This window comes from Abramis brama (assembly GCF_963993115.1).
Source record: "Abramis brama genome assembly, chromosome: 25".
Lineage (NCBI taxonomy): Eukaryota > Metazoa > Chordata > Actinopteri > Cypriniformes > Leuciscidae > Abramis > Abramis brama.
Window position 1 is genome coordinate 18,149,781 of NC_139987.1, and position 19,720 is coordinate 18,169,500.

The window sequence follows — 19,720 nt, forward strand, 5'->3', positions numbered from 1 at the left end:
ATCAAGGGTTTTAGTTAAGTGCAAATAAGGGTCAAAAGTTCAGGTACACAAATACTTCTCCAAATTGTTTATCTTTTGGTTATATATGTAAAGTATTGGCTGCCATAGAACAACTGTTCATTGTGTGTCAAAACACACACACACACACACACACACACACACATATATATATATATATATATATATATATATAGTTGGAAGAGAACTATTGTTCCATGGCAGCCAATACTTTATATTTCTGTATATGTTCATTGCCCATGAAAAAAATGTTGAGAAAAAGTTTATACTTTAATTTAAGTGTCTATACAGAAATAAGCATAGTCTTTAAAGTTGTATGTTCTCTATGAAAGAGTGAAAGAGAATGTCACATTATGATTACATCACTGCGCTAAGGCATTATTTACAATTGTTCAACGGTCCAAAATAATCCCACTCTAATTTTGATAGTCAACATAACATTAATCTGATTTGCCTAATGCTGAGACACCTATTAATGGGACTCGCGCACGTGCTCCTGCTTGGCTAGCACCTTTTGATTGACAGTCGGGCAGCAGCACGCAGGCGTGGTGAGCGCTCCCGCAGACAGGGGGCGTCAATATGGCGTCCTGAGAAAGACAACACAGCCCGACACCGCACCGATCTTCGGCTGACATCGGGATTCGGGAGGAGAGAGGGACAGTTTCGCCAAACATTAGACGTGATTTCGTTCTGCGCATCCCTCTGAACGGGTTTGGATGTGCACACCTCGGAGGAGGAGAAGGAGGAGGACAGCCTTGTGACACCTGATCGAGAATTTTCCTTTTTCATCTGTATTTGATGCTGCTGCTCAGTGCTCGGTGATACAAAAGCAGGTGAGACCGAGGCGACCGCTCCTTTTTGGGATTCTGGTCGGAAATGTCGAGCGAGAAACCGGTTTTAGCACCGGGTTCCGCCTCGCTCACGGACCGAGAAGCCCCCCCGCCACCAGCACCACCGGGTTCGGGGCAGCAAGTCGTAACGGGCTCCGTTACTGGGGACATGATGGTGTCTGGATCGGGCGCCGTGGTTCTACCGGCCGGGGTGATAAACCCTTCGGTTCCGATCCGGAATATCAAGATGAAATTCGCCGTGCTCATCGGTTTGATCCAGGTCGGGGAGGTTAGCAACAGAGATATCGTGGAGACAGTTTTAAATCTGGTAAGCATCTGCATAACGTTACAGTCTGTTGAACGCATATTTTATTTAGCGCGCATGGTGTTTTTAAAGATGATGTCATATGAGAATTTATTTCTTGATCAAATGCACTAAAGCCAGAAATATTCCCCGGAGGAATGTCACCCTGTCTTTTGTTGACATCCCATTCAGATTCATCACTACCTGCTTTGCTTTAGGGTGACAAAATATCGTACAATAACGTCATGATTCATTTTCCCTGCGTACTATCACAGAGTGATCGCTGCGTTTGTTTGATATGCAAAATTGACAGTGTATCAACACGCCGGCCTGCAACAATGACTCGCCAAATAAGGGAATGCATCTTTCGTGGAATATGCTGTTAGATTTATAATTCTCGCCTAGACGACATATTTAACACATGTCTTCTGTTATCAAACGATATTTACGAATATGGGTTCCGTTTTTGATATGTAAATAGGGTATGACTGGTGGTGGGTAGATGTTACGCGACGCAGGAATTCATGGATTAATTCTCATAGATGTACAGCAGTGTGGGTGTAATTAATATTCAAGGCGCGTTAACGTGTCGTCTGTGATGCTCGTTATTTTTAAGCTTTAATAGTGTGCTGTGTTTGGCACCTGTTATATCCTCCTGTGTCCGTATATGTTCGATATGGCTGCTGTTTTTGCTCGTGGAGGCCACAGGCTGGTGGTAAGCGAGGTGGATTAAAGCGGGCTTTAACTGAATTCTTGTTATGAAACGGCTTAGAAAACGCATTAACACAGATTCAGTAATGCCTGGTGCCTGGGATGCTGGGAGGATCTTTGTTTTGAAGGAAGGGATGGAGATTTCTTTACCGACGTCCTAATCAATAATTACAATTGGCCGATCGAGCCAGGCCTCCTTAAAGCTGTATGAAACGTTTTTACATGCTAACGTTGCAGTCAGGTAACGTTACAGTTTTTTTTTTAAGTCATTGAAATCACACCTCAGATAAAAGAAAGGTAGCCTAGCCTAATATAATGTGCAAATAGGTTCAAAATGAAACGCAGTGAACGTTATCAACGTTTTTATTTTCTTAAAACAAGCAGTTTATAAACTGACTTAGTTCAATGGCAAATACGTGTCAACTTCACAAATTACAATCATTTGAATTTATAGTTCATCTTTATGAATGGAAGAGGATGTTTGAATGGGCGAAAAAACGTTTAAAATATTTGAGCGGCGCGCGCAGAGAGAGTTTGACAGGACAGGTTTTCTGAGGCAAGACACTTTTACCTCAGGACAAACTATATTCACTTCTAAAAAGTTTTGAAAATACATCATGAGAGTAATGTCTTGAGGATTTCTTTTTTGGTGTAGGTTATAGTTTAGCTACGAAGGTAGGCCTATATTATAGCTAGTATCAGTTCCTAAAACGACATGCTAGCAACCTCTTAACAATGTTTCTGCAACGTTGTGAAAACGTATTTATCACATTATCCATCTCGTCATCTGTTCAAAAATGTAGCAAATCTTAGCAAAACGGCTTGCGGGGTAATTATATGCACTATAGAGACCGCAAGCGTTCGATTTATAGTCACAATTGGTGTTTACTCATTAATAGGAGGCGTTGGTCATCGTGTTTCCGTCGGATCATTATTTTAGAGTGCTGGATGTTTAGAAACATGTTGGTGGTGATTCCAGTGAAGGGATGCTGCAGCAGTTGCTCTATGCGCAGGGATGCAGAGTTCCTGTAGCCGTGCATGTGGAAGCAGGTGGTGGAGGAGGAGGAGGAGGAGGAGGGTGGGGGTTGCTGCAGTGGTGATGTGCTCTGAAACCTCGAGCCAACGCGATTTAAACCGAAGAGAGTAGCGCAGCACCACATCTCTCTCCTGGCTGGAGCTCCTGGCGGGTCATGTGACACCATAGAGTTCACTGTTTCAGATCGGAATGAAATTATACCAACGTACTTCCTATGTATGCTGTGCTTTGGATAATACAAACCGGACAATGGACGTTTTAAACAAGTGACTTAACATCCTGTCAGCTCTTAGCCCTTCTATTGTTTTTTGGTTAAATTTGGACCCATTACAAGTATAGCCTAGTAGTTTTTTGTCACGAGGACCTTTGTAGACTCTGTAACATTGACAAGAACACCTTAACAAGTGCAACTAGTAGCACATTTTCAGTGTTATATGAAATAGTTTTTTATTAATAATCTGTGGTCTTTTTTAGATCCATATTTGGAACAAATTCTGACGTTTTACGATTGGCCTTTTAGCAGCTGTAGATAGTTTTTATTTTATTTAAATCTATTAATCAAATTGGAACTGATATATTAATCAAATTTGAAATGATGTGTATTGTGGGCCAATCTGCTTTCGTCTCAATGGAGATTTATTTGTGAAATGCACATTAAATGATTTCAGAAAACCACAGTTACTTAGTGTATTATTGCAAGTCACCACAATCCATCAGTCATTAATAAAAGCGTTTTACACTAAAGCGATACCATGTTTTAATTTATTTTATTGTTGCAATAGTAACAATAACTAGCAATTATGGTTTCCATTGTTTTTTAATGAAGAACGCTGCTGGTCAAAGAACATAGCAGTAACATTGTGCACTAGGGAAAGAGAGAAGCATTGCGTGGTGTTTGGCACAATGCCGATACACAACTGTAGGTGGGGTAGACCTTATGTATTATTCAGCTTTGTCTGAAACCACTGCTTGTGCCTGAGTACAGCCAGTATTGATGGATGGTGAATGCCATTTAGCAGAGCAGATGTACCGATCACCTTAATTAATTGGCGATTCCGCAGGGCTTGTATGCGTTTCAGGGGAAAAAAAAAAGATACTCCGAAAAGGATTCACGTTTGGTTTGGTTGTTCTACTTTTGAAGGCGTTTTGAAGAAGTTTGCATATGATGGATTGTTTCTGTAGGCCTCGTCTTTCGCCAATCCCCAGTTCATGGCAGTTTCTGAGGGCTGAGTTCTAATTTGGTCAGTGTGCTAGATTCAAAATCCCATTTTATTTTTCTCCAGCATCTCCCTACTTGCTATTGAAATTCCGACCAGAGAACACATGTTGTGAAGCACTGCTGTTAGACCCTGAATGTAATTAGACTCGTCCTCAACCTCGTGGCCTTACAGTGGTATGCCAGACATCCCTGCCACCCAGCTTCTGAACAAATGACACACGCAGGAGGTGTTGAGAGGGCTTGATCTGGCAGAGGGATGAACGAGTGTCCTGTGGCCCTCTTCATGAGGGCAGTTCCTTATAATGTGCCAGACAACATGCAAGCATCCAAATGTACTATAAAACACACATGCTGTAGTTTATTATGAACGATGAGCAGCCTAGCTACCAGATGTATTTTAAGACTCAATTTCTCACTGTAATCCTACCTCTGGTCTATTTTCAAATCACTTCTGTTTATGTGTAGAGGGTCACAGTGTCTTTTATTTAGCGTGGATCACAGGAAGACTTCCCTGACTGTATGCAGGGCTCACAGCTCCCTCCCTGTGGATCTGACATAGTTACTATTGTAGTCGTAGCTGCAGTCTTCACCCTGCCGAAAACGGGCTTCGTCTTTTTGGTTGCTGTACTGTATTACATTAATTCTTGTACTGGAAATATGTAGGCTGCAATTATAATATTAGTGGCAATTTGGGTGCGTGGCGAGGGAGATGCAATGTTGTTCATGATACAGTAATTTTATTTGCCTTTCTTTGATGCGTGGTCGTCCTTTACCTCCCGCCATTCAGTTTCTCCTGTGAGAGGCACACTGAGCCAATCTGCTCACTGTCTGTCGTTTCCCCCCCCCCCCCCTTTTCTCTACCCACACGTAACGCACACACATGCACAGACTGCCACCGAGGGCCTAACGTTTAGACTCCCATGCCATTAGCAAAGCATCATAGTTGCCATGGAAACGGCACCATGGGATTGTGCTGCTTGCTTCCCACCATACCAACTGTTGTCATCTCTTCCCGGCCAACTGGATCAGCTTTGCGATCTGGACAGGAGGATATACAAAGTAGTTTATTTGACACTAAAGCGACTGGCGTGTAAAAGTAGTAAACATTTTAAACCAAGTAAACGAGTTTGTTAAATTTCATCTTAAAACCGTATCGTAATCAGTGTTAAGCATTTTGTTTTTCACAATGAAAATGAAAATGCTGCGTAATGCGACACAGTGCAAACCAATTGGAACATATCTTTTGTTTAATATACAGTTACACTTCCGTTCAGAAGTTTGGGGTTTGTAAAATATTTTTATATTTTTGAAAGAATTATTTTATTATTCTCACCAAGACTGCATTTATTTGCTAAAATAGTCAAAAACATGTAATATTTTGAAATATTATAACAATTTAAAATATTTTTTAGCATCATAACTCCAGTCTTCAGTGTCACATGATCCTTCAGAAATCATTCTATGCTGATTTGAAGAAGCATTTCTTATTATTATCAAAGTTGAAAACAGTTGTGTTACTTAATATTTTCGTGGAAACCCTAACACATTTCTTTCAGGATTCTATGAGGAATAGAACATTCTAAATAACAGCATTTATTTGAAATAAATATTCATGAAGCTATTATAGACTTTAAACATGTCTTTACTGTCACTTTTGATCAATTTAAGGCATTCTTGCGTAATAAAAGTATTAATTTCTTTTTAAAAAATCAGAATGACCCTAAACTTGTGCGTGTGGCGAGGCTCTACGCTAGTCACTTTATCACATCAAATCTAGTTAGAATGTGTTTAAATCTTGAAATGTGTGTATATATATGTACATACATGCATTAGGTCTGCTTTTTTTTAACCAGACCTAATGCAAAATATTATATAATGATTGTGACGCTGCTTTGAGGTGTCTGTTTGTATCTTAAATGCGTATGTTTTTCACTCTCTTGTGGTTGAGCTGTTGTTGTCTGTCTAAAGGGATCATCTCATTATTCACATCCTCTCTGCAGAATCACCAAGGTCAGGATGCTCTGCACAGTCAGCACAAACAGTCCTTGTTGGCCACAGAGACAGCAGCACAGCTCTATATCGCTCATTCAGGACGTAGCCATGCATAGAACGCTATGAGAGCTTCAGCGTAACGCAAAGTTCATGCAAATCTTCCTAACACAGGATCAGTAATCTCTAAGGTCAAAAGAGCTCTGGGGAGCGTGAAATGGCACGGCGCATGTAACCTATAGGATCAATTTGTTTGCCTGCAGAACAACCATAGAGAAGCGGATATGAAATCAGGCCCTCACAATCAGATAAGCCGCATAATCAATTAATTAATTGTTTACCGTACGTTTACATCTCAGGGATCCAGCAGATGTGACAGTAGCTAATGAGTATGCGAACAAAGCCACTCGCGGACTGATCTCTCGCTTTAATGAAAGTGCTTGCATTAACCTGTGACAGTGCTGCGTCATCGTTCAACGCTGAAAGCTTTCAGAGAGAAGGAGATGTGTGCTCTCTGCCTCTGCCACAGTAGAGTTAAAGACCCTGGCAGATGGAAATTGGTGTTTTGTGGATTTTAGTGCATGTATATTAGCTTTGAGGTCATGTATATGCTAGTATTCATGATGAAACTTCACTTTTAGCTAATGTACACAATACAGTTTAAAAGTATGAGTTAAGTAAGAAAGTTTAAGGTATTTGGAAGAAGTCTCATTCTCACCAAGGCTGTATTTATTTTTATATATTTATTTGTATTTTTTACTGTATTTATTAAATCACTTATATTATAAAATATTATTACAGTTTTAAAACAACTATTGTCTAATTCTATATATTTTAAAATGTAATTTATTCAGGCAAAGCTGAAATTTCAGCATCATTTCTCCTCTCTTCAGTGTCACATGATCCTTCAGAAATCACTCTATAACATGCTGATTTGCTGCTCAAGAAATATTTCATATCATTATTAAAGTTGAAAATGGTTGTGCTGCTTAATATTCTTGTGGAAACCGCAATAGTTTTTTTTTGTTTTGTTTTTTGGATACATTTATTCAAAATACATAAATGTACTGCGTCCTTGCTGAATAAAAGTATGAATTTCTTAAACAAATCCTTACTGACTCAGATTTCTGCGAATGAAAATGAGAATGTCACTAGAGACCACTGGGTCTAACAAAAAGATTTGTCCTTCCTCCAATATACCCAAACTTCCTGTTTCAATGTAAATTGCTTGAGCTTGAACTGTAAAATCTGTCTTTGTGAAGACCTTGAGACAGGAATTTCATTAAACCTGGCGGTTTCATTAGAGACCAAGTGCATACAGGCAGGGTGCAGCTCCTAACATTCGTCATTATTGACTTCACTCATTAGTTATGTAGATGGAAGTGATTCGTACACTTGTCTGACACGGAGAATGCTTTGTGAGCTATGTATCGTGATAGATTAATTCATAACAAGGCAGAAGGGACACTTTTTTTTCTTCAAAAGTGCTTTATGAGTCATATTCAGGCACACAATTCTTTACTTGGCAGTTCTGGTAAATATTTTATGTGGTAAGTCAGATAATCAGCACTGAGAGTTTTGATGAAAAAATGATCCTTCCAAATACAAACAGAAAGATTACTTTTTATCAGCAGTGTATTAGACAAAATGACTTGGGATGTCCTAAATGAACATCAGGGCTCAACATGTCTGAATTATATGTGGTATCCCCTAATGGTTCTGATGTGTTATGTTTGACAAAAAAAACCTAGAAACAACTAGTTGACATTTAGCATGCTTTAATATGCATTTACAAAATGATTATGTTGACGTACACACATAAAATCATCCAGTAAAGAACTGCATAACATCACTCAGCATGTGTCTGATTTTTTGGGAAGGACGAAGCTGAACATCTGCGGGTCTCACAGCTTGCTGTGTCCATATTTTATCCTCAGACATAAAGCAAGGACACAGGCATTGATTAAAATCTTGTTAAAGGCGAGTGCATGACTATGTGCAGATTTACTACAATATTCTTTACCTTGAGCTATAATTCTTTTATTGATTGTAATTCAAGACAATTTTGTAGTACTTCCCTTATTTCCCTTTTCACTTGTATATAATTTGTTCTTTTTCTCCTGTGACAGAGTGGCGTGTTTTCCCCTCATAACCTTATCATCTTCATGCTTATTTTGACATGTTGGCTGCCCGTGGCGAGCACGACTGTGGGCTTTTAGCACTTCCACTCTTCCTGTCCACACCATGACCGCTGACATCCAATGCTTTCTCAAAAACTATTAGTGGACTGTAATGTTTTTGCCCAATTTCTCTGTGGCTTGTTTCTTGTCGCTGTCCCATATTAATATGGAACAGGTAGGATTTATAGTTTTTGTCACATTGTGCCTGGTTATGATGTGTTAAGGGCCATTCACACCAAGTATGATAACTATAATGTTTTAGTAATCATTCTGTTTCTCTGAGAATAGGAAAGTCCGCACTACAACTGTAATGATAACGACACAGGAATGATATCATTGGAATGACTTTCACAATGATTTTTTTTTTTCTAGCTGATGAACAATAAACATTGACAGCAAATCCAAATCCATCTGACTATTAAAAGCTTGAGCATGTAAAGTGTAAGAGAAAATTACTGCAGACTCGCTTATAATAAAAAGAACATAATCATCCATTGTTGTGGATTTTCAATACTAATTTACCACTATTTGTTTCTTTTTAAATACACTTATCTTGCCATGAAAATGCAAGCATAGATGTTGGTATGGTAATAAAAACAAATAAATAAATCGTCCGTTGGTGTGGATGCTAATATAGTTATCGTCATAATAATCCTTAGTTATTGTTTTTGATGAGAACGGGCCTTTGGGCTACATCCCTCTCAGCTCCCTTTAGCACATTTTACCACGTTTAAATCCATATTTGCTCAATATCAGTGCAGAAAATGCTAAAAATGTCAGAAGATTCAGCCTAGGTCTGCGCTAGATGCACAAACATCATCCTTTTCCCACGATTTTCATCTTGACCTTTTTATTTTATTTAGAAAGGCTGCCACATTCCACTTGATAAGGTTGCAACTTGGGCAGTAGCCCCTTTAGAGCTTCTCAAATTGAGAGGCTCTTATGAAAGAAGAGGGTTTAAGAAAAGAACTGTAGCATGATTCTAGATCAGTCCAGTGTTCCTGCCAATTTTGGAGCCAGTACCCCGGGCCCTTCGTGACGTATTTCCAGCAGCGTCTCACTGTCCAGGGCCTTCTTTACAAAGCTTCATTATCTCTGCTAATGAGAGTCTCTATACATGTAATCTATGCTATTGCAGAGCTGTTTTAAAACAGATAAGTTGGTATTGTCTATCATCAAGCTTCTGCACTCTGGGAACAATTCTCTCCAGTATCCCTGATCTTTCTGGATGAGAGCCCAGAACCTGACACCGAAGTTAGATTTTTGAGTCGGAGACGATCATAAATTTGCTTGCGTTTGACGGCAGCAGAATTCTAACCTCAGCGTAAGTGAAACATGTACCGTACGGAGTGTATTTTAACTGAATCATTCCACACTTGTTTGACGCTGTCAGCTGTCCAATGGAAAATATAGTTGGTAAAGTGCTACGCTGCCATTACTGTTATACTGTTATAGTTATTTTGCCTTGCTTTACTGGTTTTTGTGAGGTGAGTTTTACAGAGGTTTAGCACACAGGTTGAAAATATAGATTTCTTGTAATCGCTCAATCAGGGTTTCAACGGTGGGAAGTGTTTGCTGAGTGTTTGCTGCAAGGTCAAAACAGATTCATTGCTGTCAGAGGCCAGACAATATGATTATAATGGACAGACCTTTTCATAGAAACTTTTCCTATAGTTAAACCACTCTTTTCCTATAGGCAGTGTAATGGGTTGTACACATTCTGCACACCACCTGGCTCCCAATTTCTTTCTGAATAATCAGAACCTTGGCTTGACGTGAGGCACAAATGCTTGGAGGAAGTGTTAAAAAAAACAATCCAAAAAATAAAATGATAAACTGAATAGAATGAAATGATTCTGACTCCCGAGCAGACCGTCTTTGTCACGCCATCTGATAACAAAGCTCCTGCTTCTGCTGAAATGATTGAAATTGGAAATAGATTTGATGGTTTCCAGCTGCAAACAACTTTGGGAACAATAATAGGATAAACAAATGCTTATAGTGTGTTCATTGCTACATATTCATGTTTTAATTTTTGAATTAACTGCCATTGCGCTGCGAATGAAACGTAACAGGGTTCAGTTGTTTATTTTCCAGGTTGAATTTGGGAATGTGGAACTTGCAATGTCACAATCAAATCTCCAGATAAGTGGGATAAAACTCTTTCTCGTTCCCGATAGTGAACAAAGTTGTCACTATTTAGCTCAGACATCCAGTGCTGGCAGGAATGTCATGTACGTCCAGGCATTACAAGCCTCTTGGACGCTGTGATCGGCAGGTATGAGTCGGATAAGCTGTTCTGCATCAAATGAGATGTTCTTGAGAAGAAAATCAGGGCTCAAAATTATAGCTTATAGCTGTAAACAACTCTCCCCAAATTGCTGCTTTATGAGATATTTAAGAGCATACTTTGCAATTGGTGTTACAATTTTATATCAATATCATACTGCACTACAGAATATCATGGTACATTATAGGGCTGGGTATTGACGCAGATTTCACAATTCGATTCGATTTCGATTCACAAGCTTGCGATTCGATTTCGATTACGATTCGATTCGATTCAATATCGATTATTTTGGATATCAGGTACAATACATTGTAAATTTTCTCAAGGAAAACTGGAAAATAAAAGGGAAAAAAAATATTGTAAACTATGGGAGTCAGTTGTAGCCTATAGGCTTCATTAGCCTACTATAATATTGAAGGTAAAAATTAACTGATTTGTATACAAACACTTTAAATACACTTTTATTTATTTTTATAATAATAAAGTTATATGGAAATATAAAAATTTAAATGGTGGCTGTCAAAAACTTTCCAGATTTATTCAAACATGCATTAAATATTGAAGAACAATAAAAATTATAATGATTATGTAATATGGTGCATATATTTAGCAAAATGCTCCTCTCTAGAGTTAATTTTTCTAGCTGACTAACGAGTTTATGGTCACTGGATATGGTTTTTCTGAGGTAAATGTGACGTTACATGACATTGTTTACTTACGTCTTTCCACGGTTGAAACACTGAATGAGCGATTCCATGTGACATGATACGGACTTCGATAAGTTGTAGGCTACTCTATCTTTTAACACACTTTCAGATGCTCATTCGTGTTTATTTCGCGCAGTAACTGGTGTTATTAATGCGGAAGAGAAGATCATGTGCGCTCCGCGTTGCTGCTTCTCTTGAGCTGAGCCAGAGCGCCAAAACGGTAATTATGTTTTTGAATTTCGTAAGAAAATGGACGTAATTTGAAATCTGAGACTTTGTTTCATATCAATAATAACAAAGCACAAAGATTATTGCGATTTATTGGATGGGATGCGCGCATCAATGTTCCATTAATTCATCAACTGAAAACAGGATGACTAATCGATTCTTGGGATTTAAGAATCGATATCGTTTCGTAAAAATGAGAATCGATTAAAATCGAGAAATCGATATTTTTTACCCAGCCCTAGCCCCTAGTACATTATATTCAGGACCTAGATTTCACATGAACCTGAAGCAAAACCGTCACTGCTGTGTTGATGACATTTGCCAATTTGATTTTGATTCACACTCTTTTTTTCATTAAATTTGAATCTGATTCAATTTTTATTCTGAATTTCTGATTCACTGCCATTCAAAAGATTGGGGTTGGTAAGATTTTTTTTTTAAATGTTTTTGAAAGAATTCCCCCAAGGCTGCAATTATTTGATTACAGCCAAAAATAAATGTAATATATTCGTGTGATGGAAAAGCAGAATTTTAGCATCATTCCTCCAGTCTTTAGTGTCACATGATCCTTCAGAAATCATTCTAATATGCGGATTTGGAGTTCAAGATTTTTCAAGAGTTCAAGGAGTTTTTTTCAGGATTATTTGATGAATTGAGTCTGAAAGAATATCAAATTGAAATCTTTTTAACAATGTACAAATCTATACTGCCACTTTTGATCATCCTTGCTGAAGAGAAGTATTAATTTCTTTAAAAACTTTATGATGCCCTTTTGCTTGTACATAAAAGAAATTCTCTCAAATATTGCTATCCTATAATATCCTATATTGCTACAGATATCCTATAATTAACATATGAATTCAATGAGTAAGGAAGGATTCATCTGACTGATTCAAATGGTCTTTGTTTGAGATTGAGTTCATGAATCAGACTACTAGTTGTGCTGTATATTTTTGATTCACTAAAAAGAACTGGTTCATACGAGTCATTTGTCCGTGAATTGGACTACACTGGTCACGATTCATGTCACAGTTAACATCGTTTGAGGACAGTGCAAGGAAAGATGTGTCTTGTATTTATTGGTATATGCATTCACATACCATCACATTAAATTCAGACTGAATTTTATTTATCGATATTGAGAATGTGCAAATGAAAATTACAATCAATCAATCTGAAAATGTATATTTTGTCCCAACTGTAAACTTAATGTTTGTCGAATAACTGGAAAACGTAGCTGGAAAAAGCAAAACCGCACCCTCCTTTTCAGACACCCCACCCTCGCCTCTCCTTTCTCTTCTTTAGATTACACTCATCTACCTCTCTCACTGCAGTAACACAAAGGCACGTGATGCACATTGGCTTGTTTTCTATCTCTTGTGAGTGTGTGCGCTGTTTGTGTAATATCTAACACATCAGTATAGCCACGACTAGATGTCCATCTCCTCAGAAGAATTGCTAAAAGGTCATATTTCTTTAATTCAGTGCTTTTCAGAAAAGAGGTTCATTTCTCCATGAGCATGTTCCAGAAAGCAACGGATCTATTATAGAAAAGGGCAGCAGGGAGAAAATATGCTTTTAAGTCCCACTGTCGAACTGTTCAAGAACTCGCATTTACTTGCTCGTGTCTGTAGACTGTCTCTGCTGCTGGTGGAGTGATTTTTGTTTTTCACGTCTAACCAGAGGCACATTTACACAATGAATGACAAGTGTGTGTGTGTGTGTGTGTGTGTATGGAGGTGATATTGGATTGAGTAGCCAGGGGCTCGGATTCGTTTTGAGCTCTGCACAGGTATGTGTCTTTGTTTGTGAACCAGACCAGGGTCTCACAAGCTCTGTCTTTCTGCTGCAAAGAGTTTCGCTGATACTAGAGTCTGACACACACACACACACACACATTTTTTGTGGTGCAGAGTGACATCCAATTGCATTCTCCACCACACTGCATATGATCCTGGATGCTCCACCCGCCCCAACCCCCCACCACACACACACACACACGCACACACACACACACACACACACACACACACACACACACACACACACACACACACACATCTTTCTTGTACTTGGTGAGAGTCATATGAAATTCATGTTGGCCTAGTTTTTAGCCTGCCCGCTGTCTGCACCCGCTAAAAGCAGCATGGTATGCTTTGTGGACAGAATTAAACAGACTCCAATGATGCTTCACCCCAGCTGGTATTTTTGTTTTATCTAAAGATTCTGCTGAAGGGGGGTCCATGTGACTGTATAAGCCTGACAACACATCGTTAAGTTATTACAAATATAAATGCATGCTGCAGATGGAATTTATCTGTTTTATATAATTTATTTAAGTAGTGCGTTATGAGTGCAGTGTATTATCTAGGTCATTCAAACCTGAGGCAAATAGTCATACTATTAGTCTAACCCTAACAATACAGTACAATGCAGCTTTGTTCATCGCTGAGGAGCAATTTAGTGTAATAATTTAACCCACAACAGTTTTGGGAAATATTTAGGATAAATTAACTATATTGACACTTGACAGGATGTGACAATTGCAGGGGGGTTTTTTTTTACCTCCTAAAAAAATTTGATTGTTAAAGATGGTTTAAGAACTTTTTAGGACTGATATCATGGCACAATTGCAATTAGCATGTCAGTTGACTCTTTTGAATATCAGATCTTTTCAATATTTGGAAGGATTCAAGATGGTACCAACAATTAACTTTCTACTAGCAGAAAGGAATTTTTTGAAATGGACAAAATTAATTGAGCTGCTTTTTTGTGACCATTGTGTTACTATGATGTGATGCTTAAAAAAAAAAGCATTAAAAACAGGATGATGGAAAACAAGTTAAGGAATTTTCTAATTAGTTTCTAGGAACATCTGTGGTATATTGGTGGATATTTTCACATTTTATTTTATTATGTAAAACACATTGGCTATACCCACTCGTGAATTTTTTTAAAGCTTGTACGTGTCTTAAAGGAATTTGCTAACAAGTGTCTGATTAGGATTATAGCGGTGGTTGGAGACATTAAACATCATCAACAGGAAAACTCATATATTCACCAGTCCGCCTTCACAGCACCGTTGTGTTCATGCTCTTGCAAACTATACTTAGTCAAACTTAATTTAAACTTTCTAACATTTTAAATAAAGATTGAAAGAGTTGTCAGAAGCGTTGATGGTGACGTTGAAGTCATGTGACCCTGTGTAGTTCGTTTATAGCCTAACTTTAGCTTTCTGCTTCTGGAGATTGTATTTAAGCATCAAAATTCAGAGAAGTTGTGTTAATTTGTGATCAACAAAAATGTGTAAGAATCATAAACTTTTGTTGGTCACAGAGCATATTTTCTGCAATAATCCAATGGAAAAATCCTGTTGACTTTTTGTCGAGGGAACCAGGGTGATGCTAACGATGTCATCACTGCAGCACCCTGTTGTCGTGGTTTCAGAGTTTGCATTTAAGTCTTTCTCTTTTCTTTCACCCTTTTTGGTCACATGCTGTGTTTCTAATTTAGTTCTCCCCCCTTTGGTTAAGGGAAGTTGGACCAACCCTCTGAATTCTTCTTCAGAGTTCACCCAAATCCCTCTAACTGCCACAAGGTCTCGCAGTGGACTCGACCTCGGTCTGGCCCGCTAAAATCTTGTCCTGTCCTCCAACATGCCCTCTGGCGTACTCGCCGCTCTGACTCACTCTTCGTCTGGCGTTAGACTGGAAGAGGGAGGGCGGTAGAGAGAGTCACAGAAAGGGGAGGGTTTGAAGAACAAGAGTGAGGCAGCGGTGGAGAGGAGAAGCTCTCCGACTCTTGTTTCCAGCACTGCAGGGCCATTGTGTTGCATGCTGGGGGAATAAACAGCTCAAGAGGGTTATTTAGGACCCACATTATGTCGGTTCTGGTGTGGAGAGCACAGGCCTGCGGGTTGGAAGGGAAAGATAAGCCGGACGAGGATTTGAGTCGGCTTTGTGGGGCTGGAATGCTGATCTTTCACTCATTATCACTTTTCGCTACATTTGCTGGCGATATGTGGAGAGCTCACAAAAAGGGGGTTTGTTGATGTTGAGTCGGATCCAAACACTACATATTTAAGTTTTATTTTTTACCTTTTGGTCTTTTTTACACTATAGGTACAGTAGAGCTAGATTTGAACTACTGTTGATTGCATGAGCACTTTTGCACCTGTTATAAATGAGAAAGAAATGCTTTTGACATTAACGCAAGAGTTTTCAGTCTGAATTATTCACTGTCAGCATCTACGAATGTCCTCTAATACTCGTTTTTTGTAGATTTTTATCGGTCATGTTCCTTGATTCACCTCAATTTGTTCTGTCCTCCCTTCCCCACTCGGTACAAACCAGCCAACCATTTAATTCCAGATCGATTAAGGGTAGAAAATGTGTGTTGCAGTGTGTATTTTCATTGCAGTCCTGACTGCCCATGGGCATCTGATCTATAGTTATGAGTAAACAGAAAAATGTTACGTTCAGCTTGTTTTCTTGTTCAGAAAGATGTTGGGCCAACATTGAGCCCATATTGCAGATCTTCAAACACTCTATTTTGACTCCCAAAAAGGATGATTTCTGGTATACACATTTGGCGGAAGTACAAAATTTCACTTTCCATCTCTTTGTGTGTAGTCTTTTGTTCCAAGATTAGTATGTAAAACACAAAGATATGCCTGGCTGTCTGGCCTAGTGTCAAAGCCTCGGTTGATGGGATTTCTTTTAATTAGCTTTTTATTTTTAACATGCAAATTGAATCTCAAGGTCACATGTACGCAGTGTTGTTATTGTATAAACAAATTATTAAAAACAGTTTAAATGTTTTTTTTTTGAAGTACTAAAATTATGTCAGTTTTATGTCAAAATTACAGCTGCACGATTCTGGATAAATTGAGAATCACGATTTCTTCTTTTCAAATAGTGATCACACAATTCTCCCACGACAAACAAGAGGCAACTAAAGAAAATAACATGCAGTTTACTAGAGGTTCTGACAAAATTTCAATAGCTGCAGTCTATTTAAAATGGTAAATTGTTTTTTTTTAAATCGGTTTAAATGAATGATTCAATGACTCGCTCATAAATACTTCACTTGTTTCATTACTGGATGAATCAGTGTTTTGAACGAAACAAATCTCTCGAATAATTTGCTGTGTCCCAGTTTGCTACCTTATACTACGCCCTAAAACTCTTTTTGTGAAGAAAAAGTACATACTTTTGAGTATGTAGCAGAAGAGTAGGCAAGCTTTGGGTCATAACGTCATAATTTTTTTTTTTAACGGACAGCTCTGTCGTTTAGTTACGTGCATCCTGTCGCCGTTTAGACTACACCATCAATCAATTTGTCAAAGTTAAAATCTTCCACATTCAATTTAATTTAATTTCCTACCGTTTCGGAGAGATGTGTGGTAGCATGTTGATCTGCCAGTCGTGGGTTTTTCATGAGGAGAACTTTCCTCGTGCGTTTGCAATTTGAATAATGAAACATTTAAAAGTTAATGACCAAACATATCTTTACAAAAGTTCACAATGTTGTTGCAGATGAAATATAATGTGGATAACATTTGAATAAATAACTTTTTGTCAAGTTAGATACTGATAATTACTCAAACCCCTTTATCTAAACCTCTCTACTTAACCGTCGGACTCGCACATCCGCCATGTTTGTAGTTTTTTAACTCTTTTTAATTTGTTTATAGTTAATTGAATCCTCGTCCATTGCGCCATGGGTTGTGGGCAATATTAGCCGTTAGAGTGTGATTTATAGTATACGGTAGTTTATAAACTATAATGACTGGCTTCTGGTAACGGCCGTACGCGAGTCTAGTTCTGGTGGAAGAGTGACCTCTGACCCGGCGTATGATGTATTGACGAATGCGGAAACGCAGAGGATAGAGCAAAACAAAACACCCATCTTGAGTTAGAAGTTTAAAACAAAAATATTTAAAGAGAAATGTCGAAGCTTGAGTTTGTTGCCCAGCCCTATTTGTTTGAACCGCGAGAGGCGTCTTCTCTCAACTAAGCTTACGCTACTCCTACATCCTACGTCATGTGTCGGGTCAGAGGTCACTCTTCTGCCGGAACTAGACTCGCGTACAGACGTTAGGCCATGTGTCCACCAAAGCGTTTTTTTCACGCGGCTGGCGTGTTTTTTCAATTGTTTTTAAAACGGCATGAGCGTAACGAGCGTTTTTTTCACGCTGAAGTGCCGAGCGCTCTGTGTTTTTTACAGGTCGCCGAAAGTTGAAGAATGTTCAACTTTGGGTAAAACGCTGCGCTTATCACTGTCACCAATCCAATTGGTTGGGTTTTGCCCAACCATCCAATCACAATGGAGGAGGGGCGGGACTAATACCACACCGACCAACCGCCACATTCTGCTTGTACAACGTCAACAGATGACAACAACAAGCATAATAACGGAACAAAATCATTTAAAAACAAGAGCCAGAGAAAATACATTACATTGTATTGACATTTTAACAAAGTAACACTTTCGTGGATATTCCGTATCATAACGAGCAAAGTGTCTCAACTGAAAATAAACGCAAAGCTGCCAAAACGCTCTCAAGCGCCCACAGCTAGGCGTTTTCAGCAGAGCGCCTAGTGTTTTCAGCTGGCTAAAAACGCTTTGGTGGACACACGGCCTTACCGTAAAAGATTATAAAGTTATAAATATGAATATTTTTCTTACAAAAAAGCATCGCTTTGCTTCAGACGGTCTTTATTAACCCCCTGGTGTTGTATTGATGACTTTGATAATGGATGGATGTGTTTTTTTGAGCTTCAAAATGTAAGTTACTATTCACTCCGATTATAAAGTTTGGAAGAGCCAGGATATTTTTAAATAAAACTCTGGTTGTGTTTGGCTGAAAGGATAAAATCATACAGGCTGAGTAAATTATGGGGTCATTTTCATTATTGGGTGAACAAACCCTTTAATGATATTTATGAGAGAGAACGGTTTCTCAAACAGCGGTTTGTGACCTAAAGACATTTCCTATATTTTGTTGATGTTAATGCTAGAGGTCTTGAGTTTTTTTATGTATTATCAATGTTTTGTCTACAATTAAATATGGTGTCTACCCTGGCAGTGGCTAGTTGTGTGTGAGAGAGAGTGTGAGAACGTTTTCGAGCCTTCAAGTGTCCTTTTAAAGTTGTGTAAGGGCTGTTGTGTGGCAGTTACTGGTGTCTGACATTATTTGATGGTCAATGCAGTGAGCACAGTGTGACCCAGCTCACCTCATTAGTGGAAGCTAATGGCCTTTCTGTCATTAATTCATATTATATTGTTCTTTTGTTTGTGTTCAAAATTTCACAAGGCCATAAATGTATTAAAATTATTGTTGTAATATATATATTATTGTTTTTTATCATCATGAAAATAGACATCATTTGGCTTTATATTTAAGTAGATATGCTGACATTTAAGTTGACTTGAGTGATTCTGAAAGTTTGGTTTTCTGAACGGGTTATGGCTTGCGGGGTGCAGGACCCAGGGTCAAAGGTCAAACCCTTGCCTCATTCAGCCTTAGCAACAAGCTCAGTTCCAGTGTGGTCTTGTGATGCTGGATTACTCCAGCTTACCCGATTGTTGTTTTTCTCCGTAACACAAGTGGCTATTGTTCGGCAGGCCATGTGTTGAAGTCACAATGCTGGGGAACGGAAGTTAGATGAAAAGAAATAAAAGGTCAGGAAGGTAGAAGAGACTTAAGTCGACTATGTAACCAACATGGACTATGCAAATTGATTTTTCCTTTGTGGCTTTGCCTGCTGTAAGCATCAATGACAGATACTTTCCTACTGAATCCTTCACCTACATTTCACCGTTAAGTCTGTATGCGTGATAATTGCTGGTGTGCCGGTGTGGATTTTGTTACTTTGAGGTGTTGAGAGATGATCGTGTGTGCTGTCATCTGCATCCAAGTGTGGAAATATTTCAGTTCTTATTGGTATATTTGGTTCTTGTTAGAGTAATGCATCCCTCCGGATGAGTTTCCAGTAAAGCTATAAGAAACGTGGTCATTTATCAAACTGTATCAGTGTGTCCCTGCGACCTCTAACAGGTCATTTTACAGGTAAAAACTGTTTCTCTGAATAAGAATATATATAAATAGTATTTAATATATACATACAAAGCCTAAGATACCTTTTGAAAAATATAATTGTATTACTAAAACATAATTAAAAAATATTGAATATATCTAAAATA

At 38.5% G+C, this 19,720-nt stretch overlaps 1 protein-coding gene across 4 annotated transcripts in view; it reads left to right on the forward strand.

Moving 5' to 3' along the window:
* Positions 1–584: 584 nt before the first annotated feature.
* nbeaa (neurobeachin a) overlaps positions 585–19,720 on the forward strand; it is a 138,958-nt gene continuing 119,822 nt past the window's right edge. For all 4 annotated transcript variants that reach the window (XM_084104026.1, XM_084104023.1, XM_084104024.1 and 1 more), the window contains exon 1: positions 585–1,176. In XM_084104026.1, the coding sequence (XP_083960152.1) occupies positions 895–1,176 (282 nt within the window). In that variant the 5' untranslated portion in view covers positions 585–894. The remainder of the gene's footprint in view (positions 1,177–19,720) is intronic.